General features: G+C 33.1%; 1 protein-coding gene and 1 long non-coding RNA gene across 11 annotated transcripts; one reads left to right on the forward strand and one right to left on the reverse strand.

Annotated features, from left to right (window-relative positions):
* Positions 1-1,557: 1,557 nt before the first annotated feature.
* Positions 1,558-21,599, reverse strand: LOC112769281 (protein unc-13 homolog). 10 transcript variants are annotated; one of them, XR_011875911.1, is made up of 28 exons: positions 21,406-21,548; positions 21,234-21,327; positions 18,846-18,886; positions 18,560-18,735; positions 18,389-18,453; positions 17,358-17,688; positions 16,363-16,429; positions 16,100-16,253; positions 15,081-15,248; positions 14,834-14,944; positions 14,456-14,665; positions 13,894-13,995; positions 12,779-13,000; positions 11,843-11,917; positions 11,660-11,743; positions 11,029-11,211; positions 10,774-10,929; positions 9,704-9,796; positions 8,931-9,002; positions 8,412-8,529; positions 7,340-7,521; positions 6,708-6,789; positions 5,600-5,689; positions 5,393-5,499; positions 3,752-3,829; positions 3,580-3,675; positions 2,236-2,331; positions 1,558-1,919 (listed from the first exon to the last, which is right to left on the reverse strand). XR_011875911.1 is itself a non-coding variant. In XM_072224159.1 (28 exons), exons 3-28 carry the CDS (start codon positions 18,851-18,853, stop codon positions 1,746-1,748), a joined length of 3,312 nt encoding a protein of 1,103 aa, XP_072080260.1. In that variant the 5' UTR covers positions 18,854-18,886; positions 21,234-21,327; positions 21,406-21,599; the 3' UTR covers positions 1,558-1,745. The 10 variants fall into 10 exon arrangements, 6 of the variants coding, with proteins under 6 accessions (XP_072080260.1, XP_072080262.1, XP_025669532.1 ...); XM_072224159.1 differs by having other exon boundaries at positions 5,588-5,689; positions 21,406-21,599; XM_072224161.1 differs by having other exon boundaries at positions 5,588-5,689; positions 11,660-11,740.
* Positions 20,090-22,401, forward strand: LOC112769284 (uncharacterized). The gene is made up of 2 exons (XR_011875913.1): positions 20,090-20,963; positions 21,540-22,401. It is a non-coding gene; the product is annotated as an uncharacterized lncRNA (long non-coding RNA).
* Positions 22,402-23,210: the final 809 nt, after the last annotated feature.

Below are 23,210 nucleotides of genomic sequence, written 5' to 3' on the forward strand. Positions count from 1 at the left end.
AAACAATGAGATTTTTTGGGAGTAGAATAACGGTGGGTGATGAAGGGTTAATGTGAAAGAATTTGGAGTAAATTGGGAGTAGATATCACAAAACTGAACAGACAACTAGAAATTAGGGATAATGATGTTTGATTTACATTATTAATACATATTATATCAAATAAACAGTCCATTGTACATATTGTATAAATACCTTATTGTCTCCCTAGTAGGACTCTTTATAAAATTAAACACATTATCTTTTAATATGTTGTTAATTTAATATCATGAAAATAAACAAAGAAAATTTAATCCTTTAAGATCATAATTACCATCCAATCAAGGATTCTTTATAGATGACCTCTTTTATCCTTTTATGCAACTATACAAGACTACACGTGCATAATCCTAACAATGATAGCATGTCCAGTAAGACCATTCTTTGATTCCGATTAGGCTCATGATTAGGCTCATAGCAGGGGTAATTAATTACACATTAAATAACCACTATAATGGTCAGATACTGACACTAACACACACAAACACATAAATTTTAAAATCTTACACATAAATTTTAAAATCTTATAAGATATAGAGACATGATATATTAAATAAATTATAATAATATTTTAATATTAAAATATAAAATAATTTTTTAACTGTTTTAATGTCTTTTTTTAATTATATAAAGTATTTAAAATATTTTATTTTAATAAATAATAATATATATAATTTCTGAATACATGTTGAGAATAAGACCGAACACGCTACATGTGATGATATTTAGATGTGTTTAAGTAAAGGTGTTCACGGTGCGGTTTGATCGATTTTGAGTCAAACTTATCCGATCCGAACACTAATTTACTTGCGGTATGGTTTGGATTTGATTGAATTTGTGGTTTTATAAATTAAAAAAATTAAATACATATAAAAAGTCTCAACATCAAATTTTAAATAATCAACAATGACATAACAAGTCTCAACAGTATCTTAAAAAACCAACGATAACATAACAATAGAAATAAAATTATAAGTAAGTTAAAATAAATAAATAACATTTTGAACATAAAATATTTATTAAATAATAATAATATATGAATAATATAAAAATATATAATAAATTAAACATGTTATAACTTATAAGTATAATTGTAAATATAACAATAAAATAATATTATAGCATATTGTACGGTTTGAATTGGATTGGATCGGTTATGAAAAATAAATCTAAAATTCGATCCAATCAAGCAATTTGTAAAAAATAGAATACAATCAAATCCAAATTAGTGCAGTTTTAATCGATTTTCGATTTGAATTGAATGAACGGTTTAATTTGGATCGGTTTGAATTTGAATGTATCCGTGAAAATTTTTTTATTTTTTATTAAGACACGATTGGACACAACAAACACGTGTCAAACGAGTGTTGTGTTCGAAATACGGTAACTCAACAAAATGTTCGTGTTTCGTAGGATAACCATGGCACCATCACCCAAGAGAGAGAGAGAACACGTTGCACCACGCCAACTGTACACGATACTGTAATTGATCATGAAGCTGATTTTTTTAACAAATAATCTGCCCTCCTAAATGAATTGAAACTTCATTAATTGAATTCTTACCGTCTTGACATGGACGAATTTTACAAATGGAAGATTAATACCATTGTAATTAGTTACAAAACCAGATCTGGTAGTCTGATTATACAGCAAATCATCTATATCTCAAAGTGAAAATTGTGCCTTTCCATTTTTTGTACACAATACACTAAGCAGAAGACTTGGGTATCTTGTATTGTTTCTTGAGAAACAGGGATGCCTCTGAATCGCTCCTATGGCACAATATTCTCAATAGTGTTTTGGAATCAGCTCCTAGTTTGCTTTTGCCACCTTGCATTTCCATGCCACTAGCAGATTTCAAGTCTTCAATCAACTCTCGCGTCTGCAAATTTGTACAGATTATCGTATGCTACATAGATTCCAAGAAATTATTGTTCCGAGAACATATATTCTAAAAAAGGCAGGCGCATAAAGAAAATACATTCTAGCAGCATTAAATTACAAGATAATATTGTACAAGAAACGACTCCTTTGAAAATCATCTACACATTGTGACTTCAAAAGTTCTAAAATAAGTGAATAACTTGTGGAATTCGATCATTAACCATACGGCAGACCACATAAAATTGCTAAGCCTATTGGGCACCTATCTACTGATCATCAGATTATTGAAGCAAACAAACAACCGGTGAACTAACCTCGTATCCATGCAACTTGATCACATGCCGAACACGTGCAATCTGATTTTCGACAACACCTCGAGGAAGCCCATCACCTCCGGATATGAAGAATTCCTATGATGCATCCACAAAGAAGCTAATACTCAGAAACTTAAGCTTCTAAGAGCTAAATTGAGATTCTAGTTACTATCAAAAAACCTGGTTCTGAGGGTCAGTCTAGATTCTAGAACGAGGTTTTAAATGGGAGAGAAAATTTCATGTTTTAGATTTGAGTAAAATTACATGTGAATCTAAACCCAGGGATATGTTTTCTAGATTTATTACGATACTGGAATATAGTCACTCAAGCATCCTTCGGCAACGGATACTTGTCAACTGCAGCCAATAAAAGTGAAACTTTACTTTGACAAACCGTGTCAACTTGAGTGTTTAACCCATTTTTCCTCTTTAATGGAGCTTTGATTTTATCTGTTCAATGGGAAAAACTATCTTCTTCGTGACCAATCAGGCAGAAACATTCACTGGCTTTGAAAGAAGGAGCTAAACCCCTAAAAGTTTCAATTCTACCTTTGGGATTAATTATTTGACAATAACATTTGGTCAATTTTTTTTCTTTTTTACCAATTTTAGTCCTCCCCTATAGTGTCATCATCATCACACTCCTCTCTCTCCACCCCTCACCCCACTGTACCCTAGACCCCACCTCACCACCTCCTGTGTTTCACTCACTCTCTTCTTCACTCTCTCTGAGACAATCTGCTAAGTAACCCTTTTTTCTTCGAGTCAGTTCCAATGGAAGCACATCCACAAGAGTCACAAGCTCACAAGCCTTGGCTTCTTCCAATGCCAACATTCCTCTTTCAAGTGCCTCACCCCACCGCACTACCCCACCCCCCCCCCCCCCGCGCTACCCAACCACACCACCCCCACCCCTATCGCACCACCCCACCTCACCGAGCCACCCCCACCACGCCACCTCTCCTCTTCCACTGTTCCATCTCTTTCCTCCCTTCTCCCCACAGGAGTGCATTGTACACCAGAGAAGCTCCCAAACCAAGCCCCTTCAAGGAGGGAGAGAGGGAGGAACTATATAGGGGAGGGGTAAAATTGGCGAAAAAAATTGACGGACAAAGAATTAATCTCGAGTAGAATTGAAACTTACTGAAAATGTAAGGGACAACAATGCCACGAATTAAACATTAGGGAATTTTTGAAGCTTTTCAAAAATATTAGGGACAAAAGATATACTTTACTCTTATTTTAATTATGACCATGGAATACATTTAGGACATCCAGAACTGATTTGCCTGCTGTAAATTATATATAAAGTTTTTTGGTATTAAGATTACAAGTGTAAGATACCTTTAGGACATCCAGATCTTCCTCTAGTAATTTTGCATCACCGGGAAAGAAAACTCTTGATGGACCGCCATCTAATATAACCCGGAGTAATCCATCCTAACAAGTAGGAATATGTTAGAATCAGAGTACCAGAAATGAATTAAATTAATAAAAAGCAAGGATCAGTACCAACCAATGATGCCTGAAGAAGACTTGTCACTATGCGATCCCTCAGAGGCTCCACAACAATGTCACAAAGTTGACTAAGCTCCTACATTAAGTGAAAACAGAAGTCAACAACACATGATTAGTAAATTCTAGACTTTCAAGTAAATCCAATATAAAATAGTGATTGGTGCTCAAGTTAAATAAATGTAACTAATGGAGTTTCCAGTATGGATAGCTAGGTGCAATGGGATGTCTTTGAATGTGTTAGGAAGTTGGAGAAAATATAATCAAGTACAGAACCAATGGCCTTCTTCAGCATAGTTTTTGATAGCGGATGAGCCAAAATTCGCCATTAGATTATGGTGTACGGTGTTGTGGGAAATGGATAAAACGGTGGATGGACTGAAATATATATATATATACCAAAAAATATGCATAAAATACTGCACATGTAATATTTTATAAAATCTAATCAATATAAGCAACTTTCTAGCCATAAAGTATGCAATTAATTCAGAAATTTTAACAAAAAAACACAATGTTAAGTCACAAAACACCAGAAAACATAAGTCACAGTTTATTGGCGGCAGCGGCAGTGCTGTCAGCGGTTCATCTTCGAGCAGCAAAGAGCGAGAAAGACAGAGAGGGAAGACATTCTTTGGGTTGGTGAAGGCTGAAATCTGGTCGGGAAGGTTTTTGAGACCCTAACATTAGCTTTTAGGATTGTCAAAATGACAATAACAACCCTCAAGTCCAACAAAAAAATTCCACAAAGACATGCCATTTCCGCCATTGTCATCACAGAACGCCATGACACCATGGACATTGCGGCCCCCGATTTTCCACGAAGCAACACAACAGAAATGGCAGCAGACCGAAAATCCACCATGCCATTTCGCCATAGCTGATATTTTAAAACACTGTTCTTCAGAGGATATATTCCAATGATGAGAATCAAAGGCAGAGATAAGTTGGAAGCTAGAGCTGAAGGAGAATCTTTGGAGTTTGGAAGCAGATTTTTATATGAGAATTGAGAAGCAACACAGAGGATATGGAATATTTTAGAAACAGCCACAAAATCCTAGCTTGGAGGTGAAAATTAGGGATGACATCATACCACAAATCACACATTTTAAGTATCTTGGGTCTGTACTTCAAAGTGATGGATAAATAGAGGTGTGTACCATAAAATTCAGGTGAGGTATTAATGACATTGCATGGTAATGGTACTAAACGTTGGGTGCTAAACAACCAACCAGAAAATAAGATCGGCATCAAGATTGAAAGGAGTGAACACATTAAACAAGGTGGAATTAAGAAAAAATGCATTGAAGAAATACGTATAGCACCTATCATGGTAAGAGATAGTAAGATCACACATTAGGCAGAGTGTGAACTGAAGATATGTGTAGTTGTAACAAGAAAAGTGGATCAAATGGAAAGCAGCTCAAAATCTAGAGGAAAAGAGACTAAGAATAACTGTAGGTAAAACCAATTTAAGTGGTTTGACAGACACATAGATAAGATATTACAATATTAACTGATCCACATAACTGAGCACACTTAATAGGATAAAGCTTAGTTGTTATTGTTTATATATACTAATCAAAATCAACCTAACAAGACAATATAAATAATGGTTTCTTCATGACAAGACAAACTTTACCATATCAAGTGGTTCTATTAGTGCATCCATCCTGGAGGCTGAGACACTTGGTTTGTATAAGTTGTCTATAAATGGAACTCTAAGATCCTGGAAGATGATTTTGGTTCCTGCAAGTTGATAATTAACAATGGAGTAAAACTGAAAAGTTAGATCAGTTTGATTTGCAAGAAAAGGGATAAGCTTCTGAATTCTCACCAGCATACTCACAAATGCGATCCATTGCAGCATTTATAGCCTTTCTACTTCCGTCAAATGTATCCTTTTGAGGAAAACTTTTGGACTTATCTAAGGATTTCTCTATAGACAAAAGGATTGCAGAAGTGCAACACATGAGAAAAGACTTCAGAGTATTTCATCGCAAAGAGAATGCAAGAAAATTGGAAATTATAGGTATGACAAATAGAGATTCTGATCTTAGATTGATATGATTACGTGTAAAATATTATAATACAAAAAAATATTATCCTAATTAAATAAGAGCAATAATGAAATGTATGAAAATATATAGACTATAAGAAATTAAGTTGGCATAACCTACCCTGAAAACTAGCTCAAGAGGTAAGGGTTGCCTCACACTTATAAGGGCTATCAGGTTTACAATTTTAGACACTGGGACTTAATACACTCCCCTCACGCTCAGAACTAGACAAAGACTCGGAGGGTGAAATTTGAGGACGACTTGAATTTTTTGTGGTATGAGGTGACCCAATAACAATTTTTAACCTGGCTTTGATACCATATAAGAAATTAAGTGGGACTAACTTACTCCAAAAGCTAGCTCAAGAGATAAGGGTTGCATCACACTTATAAGGGTTATCAGGTTATCAATTTTAGATAATGTGGGACTTAATATAAACTACTCCTAAAAAGATTATCTAAATACTTCATGATATTCTCACAATAAGATATTATGAGATTTTCAAATATTCTAATTTCTAACAAACATGACCCTATCCCATTATGAAATAACAGCAAAGACAACCTAAAAAATATAGGCACTATCTTGAAGGTTGAACCAGATACAACTAATTAATTAATTAATTATAAAAATACGATTGATTAACTGGAAAAATAGTAACTAGTAAGCTACAAACAGTTTTATCCCCTATTGAAAAATGAAGACTTGGACATGCATCATATACAACAACAACATAGCCTTATCCCACTAGATAGTTGCTTGACTACATGGATCAGCCATAGTGCCCATATAATGATCATATCTATGTTTGGCCCACTTATACTTGATTCTCTTTCAAAGGACACATATCATATTAACTACGAAAAGTAATACAGAAATAAAAGTTCAGTCACATACTTATGAGTTTCTCCTGGGATCTTTTACTTGTCCATCGCTCCCAAATGCTATCTTCCAGTTTATTCAGATGACTAATTGCATACTGTCAAGTGCAGAAAAACTTCTATTAACTTAATAGAGGGAAAACACCAAGATAATATATGGTATAGAAGGAAAGTTTCACCATAGATTCACAACTGCTTTGGTTATTAAATAGTCCAGGCTAAAAACTAATCCCAATCATGTAACACAAAAAGAGAAGGGAACAATCCCACCAAACAATTATTTCCCAATGACAAAGATTGTCAAATGCAGAAAATTGTTTTGAATTAAAAAACAACCTTTAAAACTAGTACATTTATTGATATACTGATCAGTAAATTGTTAAGTTTTTCCTTAAGATTTAAAATCTAAAATAGTATACTATATTGACAGTATCCAATGAAGAATAATTAAAATGAACCAAGGAGAGATCTAAGCAACCACAGGTTTTTAATTGAAAGCTTGGGGGAAAAATGACAATCCAAATAAAGTAATTCTAAGAAATAGAGATTCATCAAGGTAGATTGAGATGATGAGAAGAAACACATTATCACAAATGCATAAACAAGTGTGCAAACTATCCAACCACAATTCAAGTTGCTTGAACTCACATATAAAGTGTTTAATTGAACACAGAGTGTTGAAGTTGCAAGGACACTGATTTCATTTGTCCTTGTTGGCTCTTCAGGCATTCGAGCATCAAATAATTCCTTCTTTACAAAAGCCTTTATGCCAACTTCCTTTTTGTATCGTGTGAGAATAGGAACAGGTGGTGTTAAATCCTCTTTGCTTGCTGTGGGATTAAATGGGAACTTTAGAATTCATACTAATATATCATCTATGGAACTACACATACTTATACCAATAATTAAAAAAGGATATATGAGGAAGTCATCCTTTCAAAAACATGTTCACTAAATAAATATAAGGATTAGACCATCCACTCAGGATGATGTAATTAACCAATAGACAGCAGCAAAGGATGTTAGTACTTATAGTACACTGATACAGGGGAGGGAAAAACTATTGCCATCCTTAATACTATCACTAATCATTCTCTCAAAAGTTTAAACTCAGATATGACTATCTTTATATCTTAACATGCCCCCTGAAGAAATTTAGGATTGAAGCATAGAGATGCAAACACAAACCTGAAATCTAAGTCTTATTTAGAAGATAGGGTTGGACAACGATCGAACTCTATAACATAGACCAATGGTTCATAGAAGCTCTAATACCATGCCATAAATGATAAATCATCTTCAAAAACTCAGCTATTGAGAATAAAGGCACATAAATGGTTTTATATCTTGACAACTACAAAGGAAACCACATAAATATTTGCTGAGGGATTTTGGATAAATTCATGCTTTTATGATGGTAACATCTAGTATTCTGGTTTCAATATCTTTTTCAATGGAAATCCAAATTTCCTGACAGTAATTCAGATGTTTGCTTTGTAATCTTCTGAATTATTTTTTATTTCAACTTTATTTGAATTATGCTATCTTGTCAAGATTTTCAAATATATTTTAATTGTGGTTATCACATAATGTAAAAGTAGCTTCTTCTTAGTCTTATTATGATGCTATACGAGCCACTTGTGCAACTCTGGAAATTATTGTTTTTGTGTAGAAATTCTGAACTGGAAAATGAGGGAATAGACATGAAGCATCCACTCACCCAAATCATTAACAGCATTGTTTGCATACACCTGAAGAGCATTGTCAATGCCACGGAACACGCTATTTAATTCTGTAAACCTCATTGGTACTTTAAGAGCAAAAAATTGATCAACAGTCTGCATACAGTAAAATGGTAAATTAACTGACAGTCCAATGGATATAGACAAAACAGACAATGGAAACAAATAGTTATCGTCCATGGCTGCATGTTTAAGTATTCAAAAACAAAGATGTCAAGTCAACTAGGCAGGAGCCCTGAAAGGAAATGGCCATTACCCCCAATCACTAGGAGGACGAAGTCCTCCACTTTCACAGTTTCACACAAGCATTAAAAAATAAAAAATGGGTCCAAAATAGGTCAACGAAATAGAAATGTAAAATGAAATATGTAACATATAGCTAGATGTCATTCAAGAAGGAAGCATCGAGTTTGAAAGATGCAGAGAAAATTAAGTATCCCTGGGCAATTCACACAATTTATGCCAAATTGGTATATAATGCAAAACTAAATTCTTACCTCCTCTACAATCCTGTAAACTTCCACAATTGAACTGGCATGCCGCTGTTGAGGTGATATTGGGTCCCAACTCTGCTAAAGTACACAATATTAACATTTGATACGTGAAGAAGATGTACTAAAACAGGATGAGAGATGAATAGGCATAGGGAAGCTACAAATACAAACTTTCAGTCTCTCTTTAAGGTTATTTATTAGCTTTCTCATAAACCTAAATCCCTCCCAACCAAGAATATCAACATTATCCCAGACTTCTATCACAAAAGGAAGGAAAGAGCTATTCGACGTCCACGTGTTCTCAAATCTAAACGGAGAAGGGACCCATCTAATCTTGTGAGATTCCAGAATAATCGGGAATGTTCAGAAACTGGTCTAAAGAAACTCTCTTTGGATAAATCAGGAAAAACATCCTCCCAAGCAGGGGCAATATGGATTACATGGTTGGTTCCAATAGGGATTTCATGAATCAGGTATATATAAGTTTCCTGTCTAATATAACTGATAAAAAGGACTGGTGAATTACCAAATACAGAAAGTAGACCTGATAAAATTATTGAAAATTTTACTATAGAGTAGATTTAACCACAAAACCTCATCCAGCTACCGAAAGCCCAAAGGAAAAATAGAAAGTTTGAAGAACTAGCTACATAAATAAGCAATTAAAAAAAGGTACTTAAGCAAAATTTACGTCCAATTTAGTGTGAGAGATAAAGATAACCCAAAAAATGCCTGCCATTTGACATGAGGGGAACACTGTGAACAACAAGGTTTACCTCCTGTAGAATAGCCCGCTCCACCCAACCTAGAATTCTTCCAAGCTGTGAATTGACCCAGCGTAACACCAGTGTCCCAGATTTTTCCTCAATCTATAACAACAACCAAAAATGCCAAGGACGATTTTAGAATACAAAAGGATAGGTATATTAACGACAAAAGATTATAATGCAGAAACCTTCAAAATCATGTTGCAGCTCATGATTTCTTGAGGAAAAATCAATATTAGATTCAAACATGGAAGTTGTTGCTTGTGTTAGTAAGAATTGTGCTCAGTAAAAACCCAACATATATGTTGACAAAATATATCTTTTTAGAGTGTGTTTGGATAAGATATTTTCAAATTTCAAAGAATTTCAAATGAATAGAAACCAAAATAATTCAATTAAATTCCATTCAATAACAAAATTTCTTATTTGGATGATGTAAATAGATTAATTATATGCATCTATAAAATTCTTGGTATGGATAAGGTAATTACATTACCTCCATTCACAAAATATTGTATTCTAATAAAATAGAATAACATTTGTTTCATTAAAAATAAACTAAAATGTTTTTCCCCATTTAATGTGGTTGAATTTCCTTTTTGTTAGTTTTAAATGAAATTGAGAGAAGAAGGAATTGAAATTCCCTCCCTATAAAATTCCCTATTTTGAGTAGTTAAAATCCATCATTAAAATTGTTTCCAAATTGAAATTCTTTCCTACTACTTACCCAAACACACAATTTTACCACAAAGTAATTTAAATACTCCCATAAATTACGTTTCCTTCCTCAAAGTGACTTATCCAAACACACACTTAGTTTAATATAATATTATTCTTTAATTCAACATAGGAGTTAAAGGCATCTCTTTTAAATAAATAGTAACTTCTATCAATAGTATCCAAACAATATCTACGGTATCAAAAATCACTTTTCTTAAGATTAAAATTCTCAAACATAAATTATGTTTGTGTTACCTCACTTTCAATCAAAAGTAAGTTTACAAATCAACATGAAGTTTGCAACCTCTATATTAACAAATAAGTTCAGTTCTAATTGCAAAGTAACATAACCACCTAACCTCGTAGAGATTCAATTTCTTGCACAAGATTTCAGCATTTTCTTCTTGGCATGAAGATGTAATAAGTGCCATTATGAACTGCTCTAGACTTTCAGCTTCTGGGAATACAGAAATGACATCCTCAGTTAGATGTTCAGCACCATCCACAAAAGGTTTCTGGAAAAGACCAAGAAAGTAATATGTGTCATTTCAAAGACATTTCACAAGGTAATCAAGAAAGTAAAAATATATCCAAATTGTGTACAGCATGCTGACCAGTCTGTGGCCATAAAGTTTGTGAACTAATGATGCAGATACAACAGTTGCTTGAGGATGCCGCTGAGATAAAATGGGCATAAAAGTTCCTGAATCTTTTTTTAAGAGCTTCTTGAGTTCTTCTGCAAGCAATGTCAAATGATGCTCATGCGACACATCTGCTCTTTCAACAACTTGTAATGTCTGCAGAAAGTAAAGAGATCCTTATAGGAAGGTATAAAAATGAAGAACAAACCAAGGTCTTCTTCTATCCCGTTTTGAACAGGATTAAAAAGCTAAATCAAATGTTACCACCAAGTCAAAATGTCAAATGGCAGAATCAAGAAAAAGTTTAAAACAAGATTTAAACTACATCTTTGCTTCCATGTTGCCAATGGTTCTCTGGTATTCATTTAACTCTGAAGCCAAATGACAACAACAATATATTGGTCATGTTACAAAAATTTCACTTAAAAGAAGCTATATACCATCAACGAGAAAGAACAGTAACATTTGTCATTCATTAGTCAAGTGCACAATAATACCATTTAAGGATTCCAGTACAAAAGCAGAACTCATAAACACTCATTAGGACAGTAAAAATCTTCATAACATAATTATCAGAATTAACCACTGCAACCAGAATACTCACCCTTGCAAATGCATTCTTAATTGATGATGATATATATATCTCTATCTGATCACGATCACTAATTGGCAAGGAGTGCATGATCTGCTGAAAAAAGATAAAAGGAAGTTTCTTACTCCCATAATCTAACATTTTTCACAAAATGATACATTCAAATCTGAAAGATGCCATCTAACTGATACACACAGTTTCTGGTTCTTCCAGCAGAAGCCTCCTGGTAATCATTGCGACTGCCACAATCTTTTCCATTATTGTTGGGCCCTAAAAGGAATATGAGATGTTATAAAACCACATTAAATGTGCAACTCAGTGAGTGTGTGTGTGTCGCGTGTCGGAGGGATAGAGAGAAAGGAGGAGAGGGAGATAGATAAACAAGCACAGACAAACAAAACAAAGCAAAAATTAGCAACCAAACACAAGTTACAACAGTTAGCTATTTGAAATATCAATATAGAATTATAGATAATGAAATATTATAAGATTGGCAGCAAAAATATATCTCTCCCTACCAATAGATTCAACAAGCCAAAACTCGACCAGTCTAATTGGAAAAACCAACTACAAATTTCGCAATCTTATTATTTTCACAACTGTGGACATAGATTCTCCAATTCAAAGACGATATCAGTTGTGATTTGTACAGTTCGACCGATGCCTATATAACAACTTCGCGTTTTCCAACTAGGAGAGTTCAACTACATAAATTAACTGATGCCATGATGTCCTGACATAAACCATGTCTAAACCATTTAAAGTAATATTTCTTAATGGTTTCTCCTAGGGCTCTCTTGATCTTATATCTCAACATATAAAGCTACCCACAAGAATATTCTTAAGATAAAGAGAAGTTACAAGAAGAATGCTCGACAAGAGAATGTTAGTAAAAAGAAAAAGTTGTCAATGAAGTCTAGCTTGCTAACTCTGAATATGTCGTAAACCAACCCCCCAACCCCCACAAAAAAAGCCCAAAAAAAAAAGATAAAACAAAAAAAAGAGGAAGATATTAACAAAGATTGCTGAACCTGAACAGAAGCTCATCAACAATCAGAGAAATGATACATACAAACATATCCAAGTATCTACCATTATGTAGAACCAAACAACTTAAATCATTCAACAAACCTCATTGAACTGAAGATGGTAATCTCCAAGCTGTTTGTCAGCCCATCTCTGAATTGGTGTTAAGAAAGATTGTAAGAAAGACATATCATGTTCACCTTCAACTTTGGAATGCAAGCTTTTCAAGTTCAACCTCTCATGTTGGCCCCGTTGCTCCATTAGTGGTATTTTCTTTAATTGCTCAATCGCATGCAGCAAAAGTCCCAGCTCACTTGTGATAACATACTGTATCCTCATAATGAAATAACTAATTATTAATTATGACCAAAAACAGGAAAAGGTGTGCTCCATTACAGAGCAAGTACTAGCTAAGCAAATAATACCGTAATGGCAAAAAAGAAGTGAAAGAGCAAAGGCCAACCAGCAAAGAAAATTAGGGATTTCAAGATAATTATTGTTACTATTTTTACTATGTGGTGATCTTAATTCTTGATTATCTACATATAAACATTTTGGTTTTGCTCGAGTCTTGATTAAAAGGCAACGTAACAGATAAGGTTGTATTTGGTTGTTGTCCATGTCCATCAGAGGCATGGACACCGTGACAACGTTCACTGTTTAGTGAAACACAAATTTTAGAAGGACACGCTAACACACACCGACATACAAAATATTATGTATTTAATTGTCTTGCCTGAAAGCTAAGACAGATATTAGACACGAGACAAGATTTTATTACAATTTTGTCCCTTCCAATTTTTTTTAAAATTCCACTTTCTACTCTCATCACCTTTATCACCAACAACTTCCTTCTTACTAAGGGTAAAATTGTTTTTAACAACAAATGTGATTTCTCCTTATTGTCTTAATAACTTAACAGACTACATGTATTCATGTGCATTAGTGTGTGTGTCCTTACATGTATGTCTTCATTGTCCTGAGACAGTAAACAAACACAGCCTAAAGAAATATCATAAATTAAAGTGGCAAGCATCCCAGGAGAATAGAATAGGTTAATTTCAAATACACTTGATATCTAAAATCAAGTGTATCTTTCATTTTTATGGCAAAACCAAATTCAATGAGGCAATCAACAATAATACAGTAAAATAGTCCAACTATAAGAATTGAAAGGGGTCAATGAAGAATATAAGAATAGAAAAATGTGATGCTTATACCTGACGAAATAAAATCCATGCATAACAGGTGTGATGAATTGTCTCTGTGATCCCCAAAACCCGCCAGGTTGACTTCAAAAGTTCAAGAATTTCCTCCACTTCCTAGAAATAAATTGAGCCCAGCAGAAAAATCAGAAATTACAGAAGTGGTAGAATGTAATTGTATCTTTTTAATAGAATAAAAAATGTATGAGAAGAGAAGAATAAAAATAGATGGGAGAACAAGATATTCTCTTTACAAGAATAAAAGCGAAAAACAATGTGTTTTCTATGTTAGTTCTCAAATCACATCAAAGATTCATTAGAATCGGTATTTATCTTTGATAGAATAAAATTCAATTTCAACCACTACATTGCAAATAAACACATTTTCCACAGTAACCCTCTATTTACTTCACATTAACAAAAATTAGAAGAAGCATCAATTGCACAGACCATGTTCCCAAGAACCACACCCTAAACTTTTTCAATCTTTAAAAAAAAAAGAAAAAAAACACACACATTAAGGTGGTAATGACACAAACCATCATGTTATAATTGCCTCAGAAAAAAAGACACCAACCTCTGTCAGCTTTCCCTCATCTAGCATGTCAAATACACTTAAAAGTAATTTCTCATATAGTCTAACATTAAAGTGGTAACCATCTGCCCAATGGCATATTTCCCCGGTTAAGTCACCCCGAGCTGGCCTCTCAGCAAGTGGAATTGCAATCTCCCTCAGAGATCTCAAGCACTCTGTCCTTTGAAGTTCACCATTTGAAGAAGGGAGAAACTGAAAGGATTAAAGGAAAACGAGAAAGAATGAAATGAAACATAGTTTGTAGAATCATGTTAGCCACATTCAATCAGACATAATAACAAAAGTAAGCAAATTCTTATGATCTAACTAGCACTAATAGATGCAATAATATACAAAACATCTGAATGGATAATCACACACCTCAGATTCCTCAATTTTTGCCAGTAGAATCCTCAGCTCATTTGTCTTGCGCCCAGATTCACCAAATCCAACAGCAGGGTGATTAACAAGCCCCTCCTCCAAAACTTTTAACTGTACTGACATCAATTTGGAAATGTTCAAAATCAGACAAGAATATTGACACCCTCACATTTCCATCAATAGAATCAAAAGCAAATAAAGAATAGATGAAAAAGAGAATATAAGATTACTGAATTGATTATACTACCTGCCTCTTTTGCCACCGTATGAAAGCCTTTTTATCAGAAAATTCTGAGCGTGATATACAGCAAAGCAGCTCCAAAGGAATCAATAGAGTGTCCATTCTTTTCCCTACTTTTCCAACAAGAGCATTTAGCAATCCTTGTCTTGTTCTAATATCCATCACCTCAGATATCTGCAATCCCTCATACATCAATATGGGGTCATAAAACATGAACGTAAATTTAAGGTTTTTTTGCTTTTCACAGTTCAGAAGCATATCGTGCCTCATTCCAGATAAACAATAACACTGTTGAACGTGTTATCTATAGGGAATAAGTATGGTAAAAAGTTTTAGTTAACAGAGTAAAGAACTAAAGATAATCCATAAGTATTGTGGATACTCATAGAGGACAGTTGAGAGCCAAATCTCTCCCAATAAATACTCTAGCATTTACTCTCTAATGACAATAATGCAGATTCACTTTCAGATCACACTTCTTCTCCCTGTCTCACTCAATAGTTTCTGTTATTCTAACATAGAAGAAAAATATGTAAAGAAAGTAAGCTCATACTCATGAGCTTAAGATAAGGATGTTAAGTGGAAAATTGAATCCATATTGTGTGTTGAACAAATTCAAGAATCAAAACCTATCAAGTCCCTTTGAGGACTGCAGTCCACTGAGATTACTTTTCCTTCAGTTTTAACCTTTTTAAGTTATAACACTAAATATTTCTCACCCTATAACTCTGTCATCCGATTAACAGAGCATAAAAGAACCAGGCTAAGTTAAAGTGTACTTTTTCTTAGAAGCAAATCAAAGCATGGGCCAAGGGACTAACTTTAACTGAGTTTTCCATAAGAGTTATAAACAAGCCTCCAAAATCCATTTATAAATACAAACCCAGCTTCTGAACCACCGCTCTCAAGAAAAGGGAAGCCATGGTATTACAAAGAGTTAAAATAATGGAAGGAAAAACAAAGTATGAGTAAATGGAATCCTGGAGCACTAACAAACCAACTAATCCTGGAGAAAAACAACATACCTCCATCTGAACACGCATGGTTTCTAACAAGCCAACTAATCCTGGAGCACTCTGGGACTGGGACACAACACTTCCAGTTTTGCTCCGCCCAAGTTTCCTAATCAAACTGGATCTTTTCTCTTTCTTTTTTTCTTTGGATGGGACAATCAAACCCCTGTTATCCAAGGAACAGATAAAATATTTAACATATGTAAAGAATCCAATTATAAATTTTTGTCAAGGAAAAGTGATCTTCCCAAACTAAGGGTACTATGAACACGTACCCTGTGGCTCCAGCACAAGCCAAAAGGATCTCATATGCAGTTTCCCGTAGATCATCATCTGTGAGGCCTAGAAACAGTAACAACAGAAACTAAGAAAATTCACAGCATCCTTTGAACCTTTGGGTCAAGTTCAACGTCAAAATTATCTAAATGTGTGTTTGTGATTTTATATTAAAACCAATATATCATTAAGCGTAAAATTGCAAACGGAGAGAAATATAAAGAATGAGGAAGAAATCATACACCATAAGTTTTTTAGTACACCATATGGAAACAGTTATGCAGTATGCTGCTTGTGAAATATATACTACCGCGCACGTCGCGCACGGGGGTGTTTGTACCCATTCAATCGCAATTTTAGTACGCTTTGATATAATCCTCGAAAGAAGACCGTGAAAATACCCCAAAGCTCAGCATTATTTCCTCACAAATTACTAATCCTACCTTCTTTAATTTCTTGTAGACATTTTTTTGTTTTATTTTTTTCTAAATCAAAAGTTCCAAAGTCCGAAAATCTTGTGGTTGTCAGTTCACTTTCTTCGTGCATCAATTATCCTAGTTTTACTCAGCAACCAGTACCATTATTATCTCTATTGGTGATCCATACGTGAACTATACAATGCATGGTGTTCTAGCACACGGATGAATCATGAAGTGTATGCACGAACTAATACATGGTACATCACGTAATTGGTGAATTCATGGAATTTAACATGCACAATATTCCCATACAAGGGCCCAAGGCCAATCATAGAACTTCTCTCTTTCTCATACAGGTTTCTATCTGAGCAATAATTTCTCCATCACTCAGCAATCAACTAGTAGTGACTTCATGAAAGAGGTTATCTCACACGAATTTCTTAATATGTTTTCCTATTCCCATGATGTTCTGATATTTAATGTCAAAGTACTATTCATCTGATAATAATTAACTTCATAGGATTTCTAGGAATGCATAGAACTTAGCCAACAAATAAACGTTGTAAAACATTCACCTGTGGAGAAAGAAGGCAATTTCACTGCAAGATCAGATGCATCATTGAGAGTCCTTTTGGACCTGAAACCTTCTAATGCTGCAGAATCATCATCATCCTCAAAGTCATCAATGTCATCCACAGTTAGCTCTTTTTCATGTGTAGAGTCAAAAGACTCTGATCTTGACAGATTTGAAACAACCGGGGATGGGGCAAAAACAGGAGTTGGAGTGGATACAGCAAGAGGAGGAACTGTTGAAACAGGAACAGGTGGTGGCGTCCTTCTAGGAGGTGAACCTGAAGTTTCAGGATCAGTTGTCAAATAAAACTCGCCAACTGAACCTGTATCACTCTGATAAAAAAAAAAAGAATTTAAAATCTCAACATAATCCTCATAAACAAATTAACCAAAAAGCTTCAAACACCTGAAGTGTAAAAAAGAACCTAGGGTGGCCGGAAATAATCTAGCACATGAGTTTTGAAGATGCATCTTATTCAGCAGCATCTATTATATACGTAAGGGGGGAAACCCTCAAAAAATGTATGAAAAGACAAGATCCAGGAATGACTTCTATAAATAGTAAGCACTATATTATATCAATATAAAATTGTCATCACAAAGTGCACGAGGCCTAGGCAAATCAGGGCATTATGTATAATACCTATATCTGCATAAAATAAAGATGCATATGAAAATACAAAATAAATTTCCTCAACTATCTCTCATATAAGCTTAAGCAAAGGGTACAGGAAAATAAATGGTGTCTACATCCAAAATGCCCCCTCCAAGCAATAGCCATTGGGATTCAAGTGTGAACACATAGCCCATCTTAGCTTGTGCTAACATTAACAGTTACTTAGAAGACTAAATGGGAAAGGATCAAGCTCTAGACTATATGGTTACACAAGTTCTAACACAATTATGTCCCAAACCATCTCTCCTAAATTCTAAAGCTATTCAGTAGAGGAACATAAGTAGTTTTCATATCCAATAAAAAGAACAGAGAAAGATCAAACCATCAAAGAAGGCCAAATTATTAATTATAACATACCATTTGGGGCAAACCAGTATGATCATGATAATCTCTAATAGCTTCCGAAAGCTCCAGCAGCGAACCTACACCAAAAGATTCATACAACAAGTAAATCCCTACAAAAACAATAAATAAACAAAAGCATCATAATTCATAAACAACAATGTGAATGACCAAACTGAAACTCACTTCTTTTTGCACAGTTGAGGACGTAATCAACACTCACTTGATCCAGATCCACATCATCAAGTGTAACAGCACCAGGCGGCATTACAACTTTCTTGATCAAACTCCCCGACAGAATGAAATCGAGAAGTACTCTCCTGTCCCTTCTGTATCTCTGCAGAAGCTCTAACGCATTCTCTCTGAAAATTTCAAATTTCATATCAAATAACAAAAAGAAGCTAACTTTACTAAGTGGATTTTGAAGTATCATGAATCTTAACGAGTAGTGAAATAACAAAGAAACACTTACTCATCCATGGCCAATCAAGGTAAAATGATGCAGAACTGCAACTGCAACAAAAATTGAGCAGAAATTAGAACTCAAACTCAAAAGGAACAAGAAAAGCCACCGTTTTGGTTTAGTTGACGCTTCATTTTTGGTAGTCAACAAAAAAAGCAAGATCAGGTTTATACATTGACACTTGATTCAGGATTTTGAATCATTCTACCAAAAGCAAGTGAGAAAAATAAAATAGCATTTTGTTTCTTTTTGCAACACGAACACATTTTGACTTTGAAGTAAAGGGACGTTACCCTCGCAGCCAACCAAACAGGGCCTTATTTATCACTCGACTTTTTGTTAAAGAATGGATCTTAAAAACGCGGAGAGGGGAAGATAGACAGAAGAAGAAAACGAGTGAAGGAAGAACTAAAAAAGAAGAGGAGGAACCTTTAGGCTGAATGCAATTGAGAAAAGGGTGGTGACTGAATGAGTTAGTAAGTGAGAGAGAGAAATGAGGTGATAGCAAATTAGCAGCTTCGGTCCACTGACTTGGAAGAGAAAGCGAGAATGAGAGAGAAATGACTCAATGAGTGCTAGCCTGCTAGGCTGTTACCATAAGCTTAGTTTAAAGTCTCAAATTTAGATCCAATCCAAACCACACTGGTGATTAAACACTAAAATCAGTCACTAATATATTTGTATATAAATATAAGTATAATTTAATTTATTTTTAATATATATTTATATTTTAGTATATATTTTATACTAATAACTAATTTTAATGACTAATTTTAATGTATACGTAACATCACTCTAATTCATTGGTTTATTAGTTTACTCAATAAAATTAGTCCCAGGTAAATAAAAATTATAAAATAATAAAAAATTTAAAATATATATTTTTATCAACATTTTAAAAACAACCAAATTTTAAATTTTAAAAATAATTAATATAAAAATAAACATAAAATTAGTTAATATTATTACAACTACAATATATCTTAATTTGATTGAATAAAAATAACAATTTATAATAACAATAAATTTTAATATTAGTATTAAAATAGATAACTTTAATTACAATATTAACATTAAAATAAATAAAATAAATTAATAAATTTTTAATAAAATTTATATTTCTATTAATAATAGTACAAAATTAAAACTATAATTAATTCGTAGAGAATACAAAATTAAAATTAAGTTAGATAACAATAAAATTATTTAATTCAAGGTTTCCTATATAATTAAGTTAGATATCTATAAGAAGTACGGTGACAGAGTGGCTGCCACGGTAACCAAAGCCGCACTGCATCACAGGAGAGATGTGGTGCTATGGAGCACCATAGAGTGCATAGTTATCGCCAATTCTCAGCAAATTTGATCGGTATTTATCAATTTTCATCGGTTCATACCGATTTTCATCCTTAAACAATCTAAAAAGTGAATTGAACCAATTTATAGTTCGATTCATTAATTTTTTTTATCAAACCGGTTAGTTTGATTCGATTTTTATAATTATGAGCCAAACTCAATTAAGGAAAAAATAATAAATAAATTAGCGACCTAAATGGTCCTTAATTTTTGAAAGTGTTCATATTTTTTTAAGCACAAACATGATTAAAAAAATAAAATATTTGTTTTTAAAATTTAATAATTTTATACTCAGTAGATATTCTTGTATTTTTTGTCCGTAACAAAAATAATATTAAAAAATTTAGAGCTTAATTTTTTATATATATTTTTAAATAATTATTTAAATATTTTTATAAAATTTTAGAGATAATATATAAATAGTTTGCTGAATACAAAGTTATTTGTGACTTATAAAAAATAATATTTTTTATTATTTTATCATATTTTATAATACTTAAAAATTATTTTGCCATTATTAAAAAGTAAAAATTATTTTTATTAACATTTTCAAAAGCTAAGGACAGTTCGGGTAATTTACCAAAAAAAGAAAGAAGAAATATTATTTTTATCCACAAATGTTTAAAACACAACAAAAATATTTATAAAAAATCAACATTAATGTGCACTCATGAAAAGAATGAGCCAAAAGGAATGTGAGAGCAGAAGCACCTTCACCAGTAAAGGAGTTGGCAGTGACACACAAAATGAGTATAGGAAGGGGACGAAGAGGTATAAGTGTGTGACAGAAGAGTTTATATTTGTGTGTTTTTTTTTAAAGTGTTTTTATTTATGTGTGTTAACATAGTGTTGAGATGTTGATAGTAAATACATCATGATATTGTGGCCAGATAATGGAGACCTTATCTCATGAGACATTGTGGCCAGCATTTGTTTTGCTCTCATAGTCTCCTCTATTAGAAGGGAGTGACAAAACAATAAGATTTCTTCATCTAAAAGTAAAAATTATTGAACTAAAGTGCTGAGTAATCAGATTCATACCTGTAATGTGAATGGTTTTGTTTAGTTCTGTTTCCTTTGCTTTCTGAACTGCAATCTCTTCCCGAATCTTGGCCATCCTTTCTCTTTTCTGCACCTGCAATTTCGGAGAATTGTGAAATATCATGTGTGCTGCCATTACCATAAGAAATATTAAAACAAAGTTAACATTTACCTGATCTGTTACATCCATTCCCATATAGTTTATTCCAATTGTCTCCCCTACTTTGCTAAACACGGGTTCTACATATATCAAGAATGTCTTTGATCCGAATAGTTCTGTCTCAAAAGTGATTTCCCTTTTTGCAGGTAATCCTTTCTCCAAGACTTCTCTCTTGAACTCTTGAGATTCTTTGACCCCAGATCCTGTGAATATTTCCACATCTGTTTTTCCTATTATGTCCTGAAAAATGAGTAATCCGAGGAGTTTAGACATTTCATCTAGTCAACAATTAGAATGAAGTGTTAAATTATTTTTCTCCAGCACATAATCTATTACCTCCTCTTGCAAACTTGGAAAATGATTATAGATAAACCGGTATCGCAATTCCTTGTCCTGAAGAAAAAAAACATACATAAAAGAATTAGCCCTTGATAAGTCTAAAACAAACTATTAAGAATACATAGAGCACAGAAAAACTCATGAAGCAGTGCCTCAAACCATAGATTTTAATACCTGATGGCCAATAACAACAGGTGCATTCTGGAGGATGAAATGCAAGAAATTATCTGCTCTTTTGAGAATCTGGGAGAGTTCTTCTACATGTGAGGATTGCCTCTCAATGTTGTTGATCCTTTCAAGCAACTTGTCTTGGAGTATCTGCTCTCTCTGGATGCTTGCCTCAACCAATTTCTCCAAACGCAAGGCCCTTTGTTTCCAATACTTAACAGTATCATACTCAGCAGCATCTATTTCAATTCTCTTGTTCTGAAGCACAACCTTGTTCTTCAATATAGACATTGGTGTTTGTGTTTCAATAATTAAGAGAGTCATGCACTTATTTCTTTCTTAGCTTGTAGTGCAAGAAATTAAATGGGCTTCACTTAGTATGCCAATGTGCTCTCACATTGGCCGTGATTTGTGTGATGTAATTAGATATTAATTGATCTCTTTGATGTTATTTAACTTGCCCCTACAGATATATTCGAATAAATATTTAAATTCATCCCATCACTTATTTTTTAAATTGATTTTAAAATATATTTTTAATTAAATTTATTTTTTTAAAATTTTAAATTAATCATATTGATCTTTTTGTAATTTTTTTTGTTGACAACATTAAAATTGGCTGATATTATATGTTAAGTGATATTAATTACAATGGAACACACATCTAAAAATTTCAATTAGCTGCTAACATTACAAGTTTATAAAATTAGATCAATTTGATAAATAATTTTATATTATTAGATCAATTAGATCATAATTCCTCAATTTGATATTTATTTAATATAATTTTATAAATTTATTATATTAAAGGTTAATTAGGACTACCAGATATGTATTGTGATATCATTTAATGTGTCATATCAATAAATTCTAATGTTAATAACAATGGAAGTGACAAAAAAACTAATATGGCTAACTTAAAATTTTTAAAAGATGAATTTAATTAAAAAAATTTTTAAAAATCAATTTAAAAAACAAGTGATCTTTAAGGACTTATGTAACCATCTACTCATATATTCTATTCAAGAATACAACTACTAGCTAGAAAAATAAAATCTTACCATGAAAATAAACGTTATTTTCCTTTTTTTAGCTAGTGTGTTGGTGCTTTTTTTTTTTCGTCTCTAGCAATTCATTGTAAATGCAAAAAGATAAATAGAACATTTACCATGGAAAATATGACTTATTTGTATGAATTTCTTAGGGTTTAATGTTTAGGGGAAAAAATATTCGTTTTTAACGTTTTAAACGAGCTTTCAGCAAAGTGATAAATATGGTGAATTCTATCATGTAGAAGAGAGATTCCTTCT

Source organism: Arachis hypogaea, chromosome 18 (genome assembly GCF_003086295.3).
Source record: "Arachis hypogaea cultivar Tifrunner chromosome 18, arahy.Tifrunner.gnm2.J5K5, whole genome shotgun sequence".
Taxonomy (NCBI): domain Eukaryota; kingdom Viridiplantae; phylum Streptophyta; class Magnoliopsida; order Fabales; family Fabaceae; genus Arachis; species Arachis hypogaea.

Excerpts from the sequence above, each read along its gene's own strand:
- LOC112769281 (XM_072224159.1), bottom strand. Across the intron at positions 8,530-8,930 it reads TTTACAGGATTGTAGAGGAG|ACTGTTGATCAATTTTTTGC; the intron begins GTAAGAATTTAG and ends TACTGTATGCAG. Across the intron at positions 5,690-6,707 it reads ATCCCAGGAGAAACTCATAA|AGAAATCCTTAGATAAGTCC; the intron begins GTATGTGACTGA and ends TTTTGTCTATAG.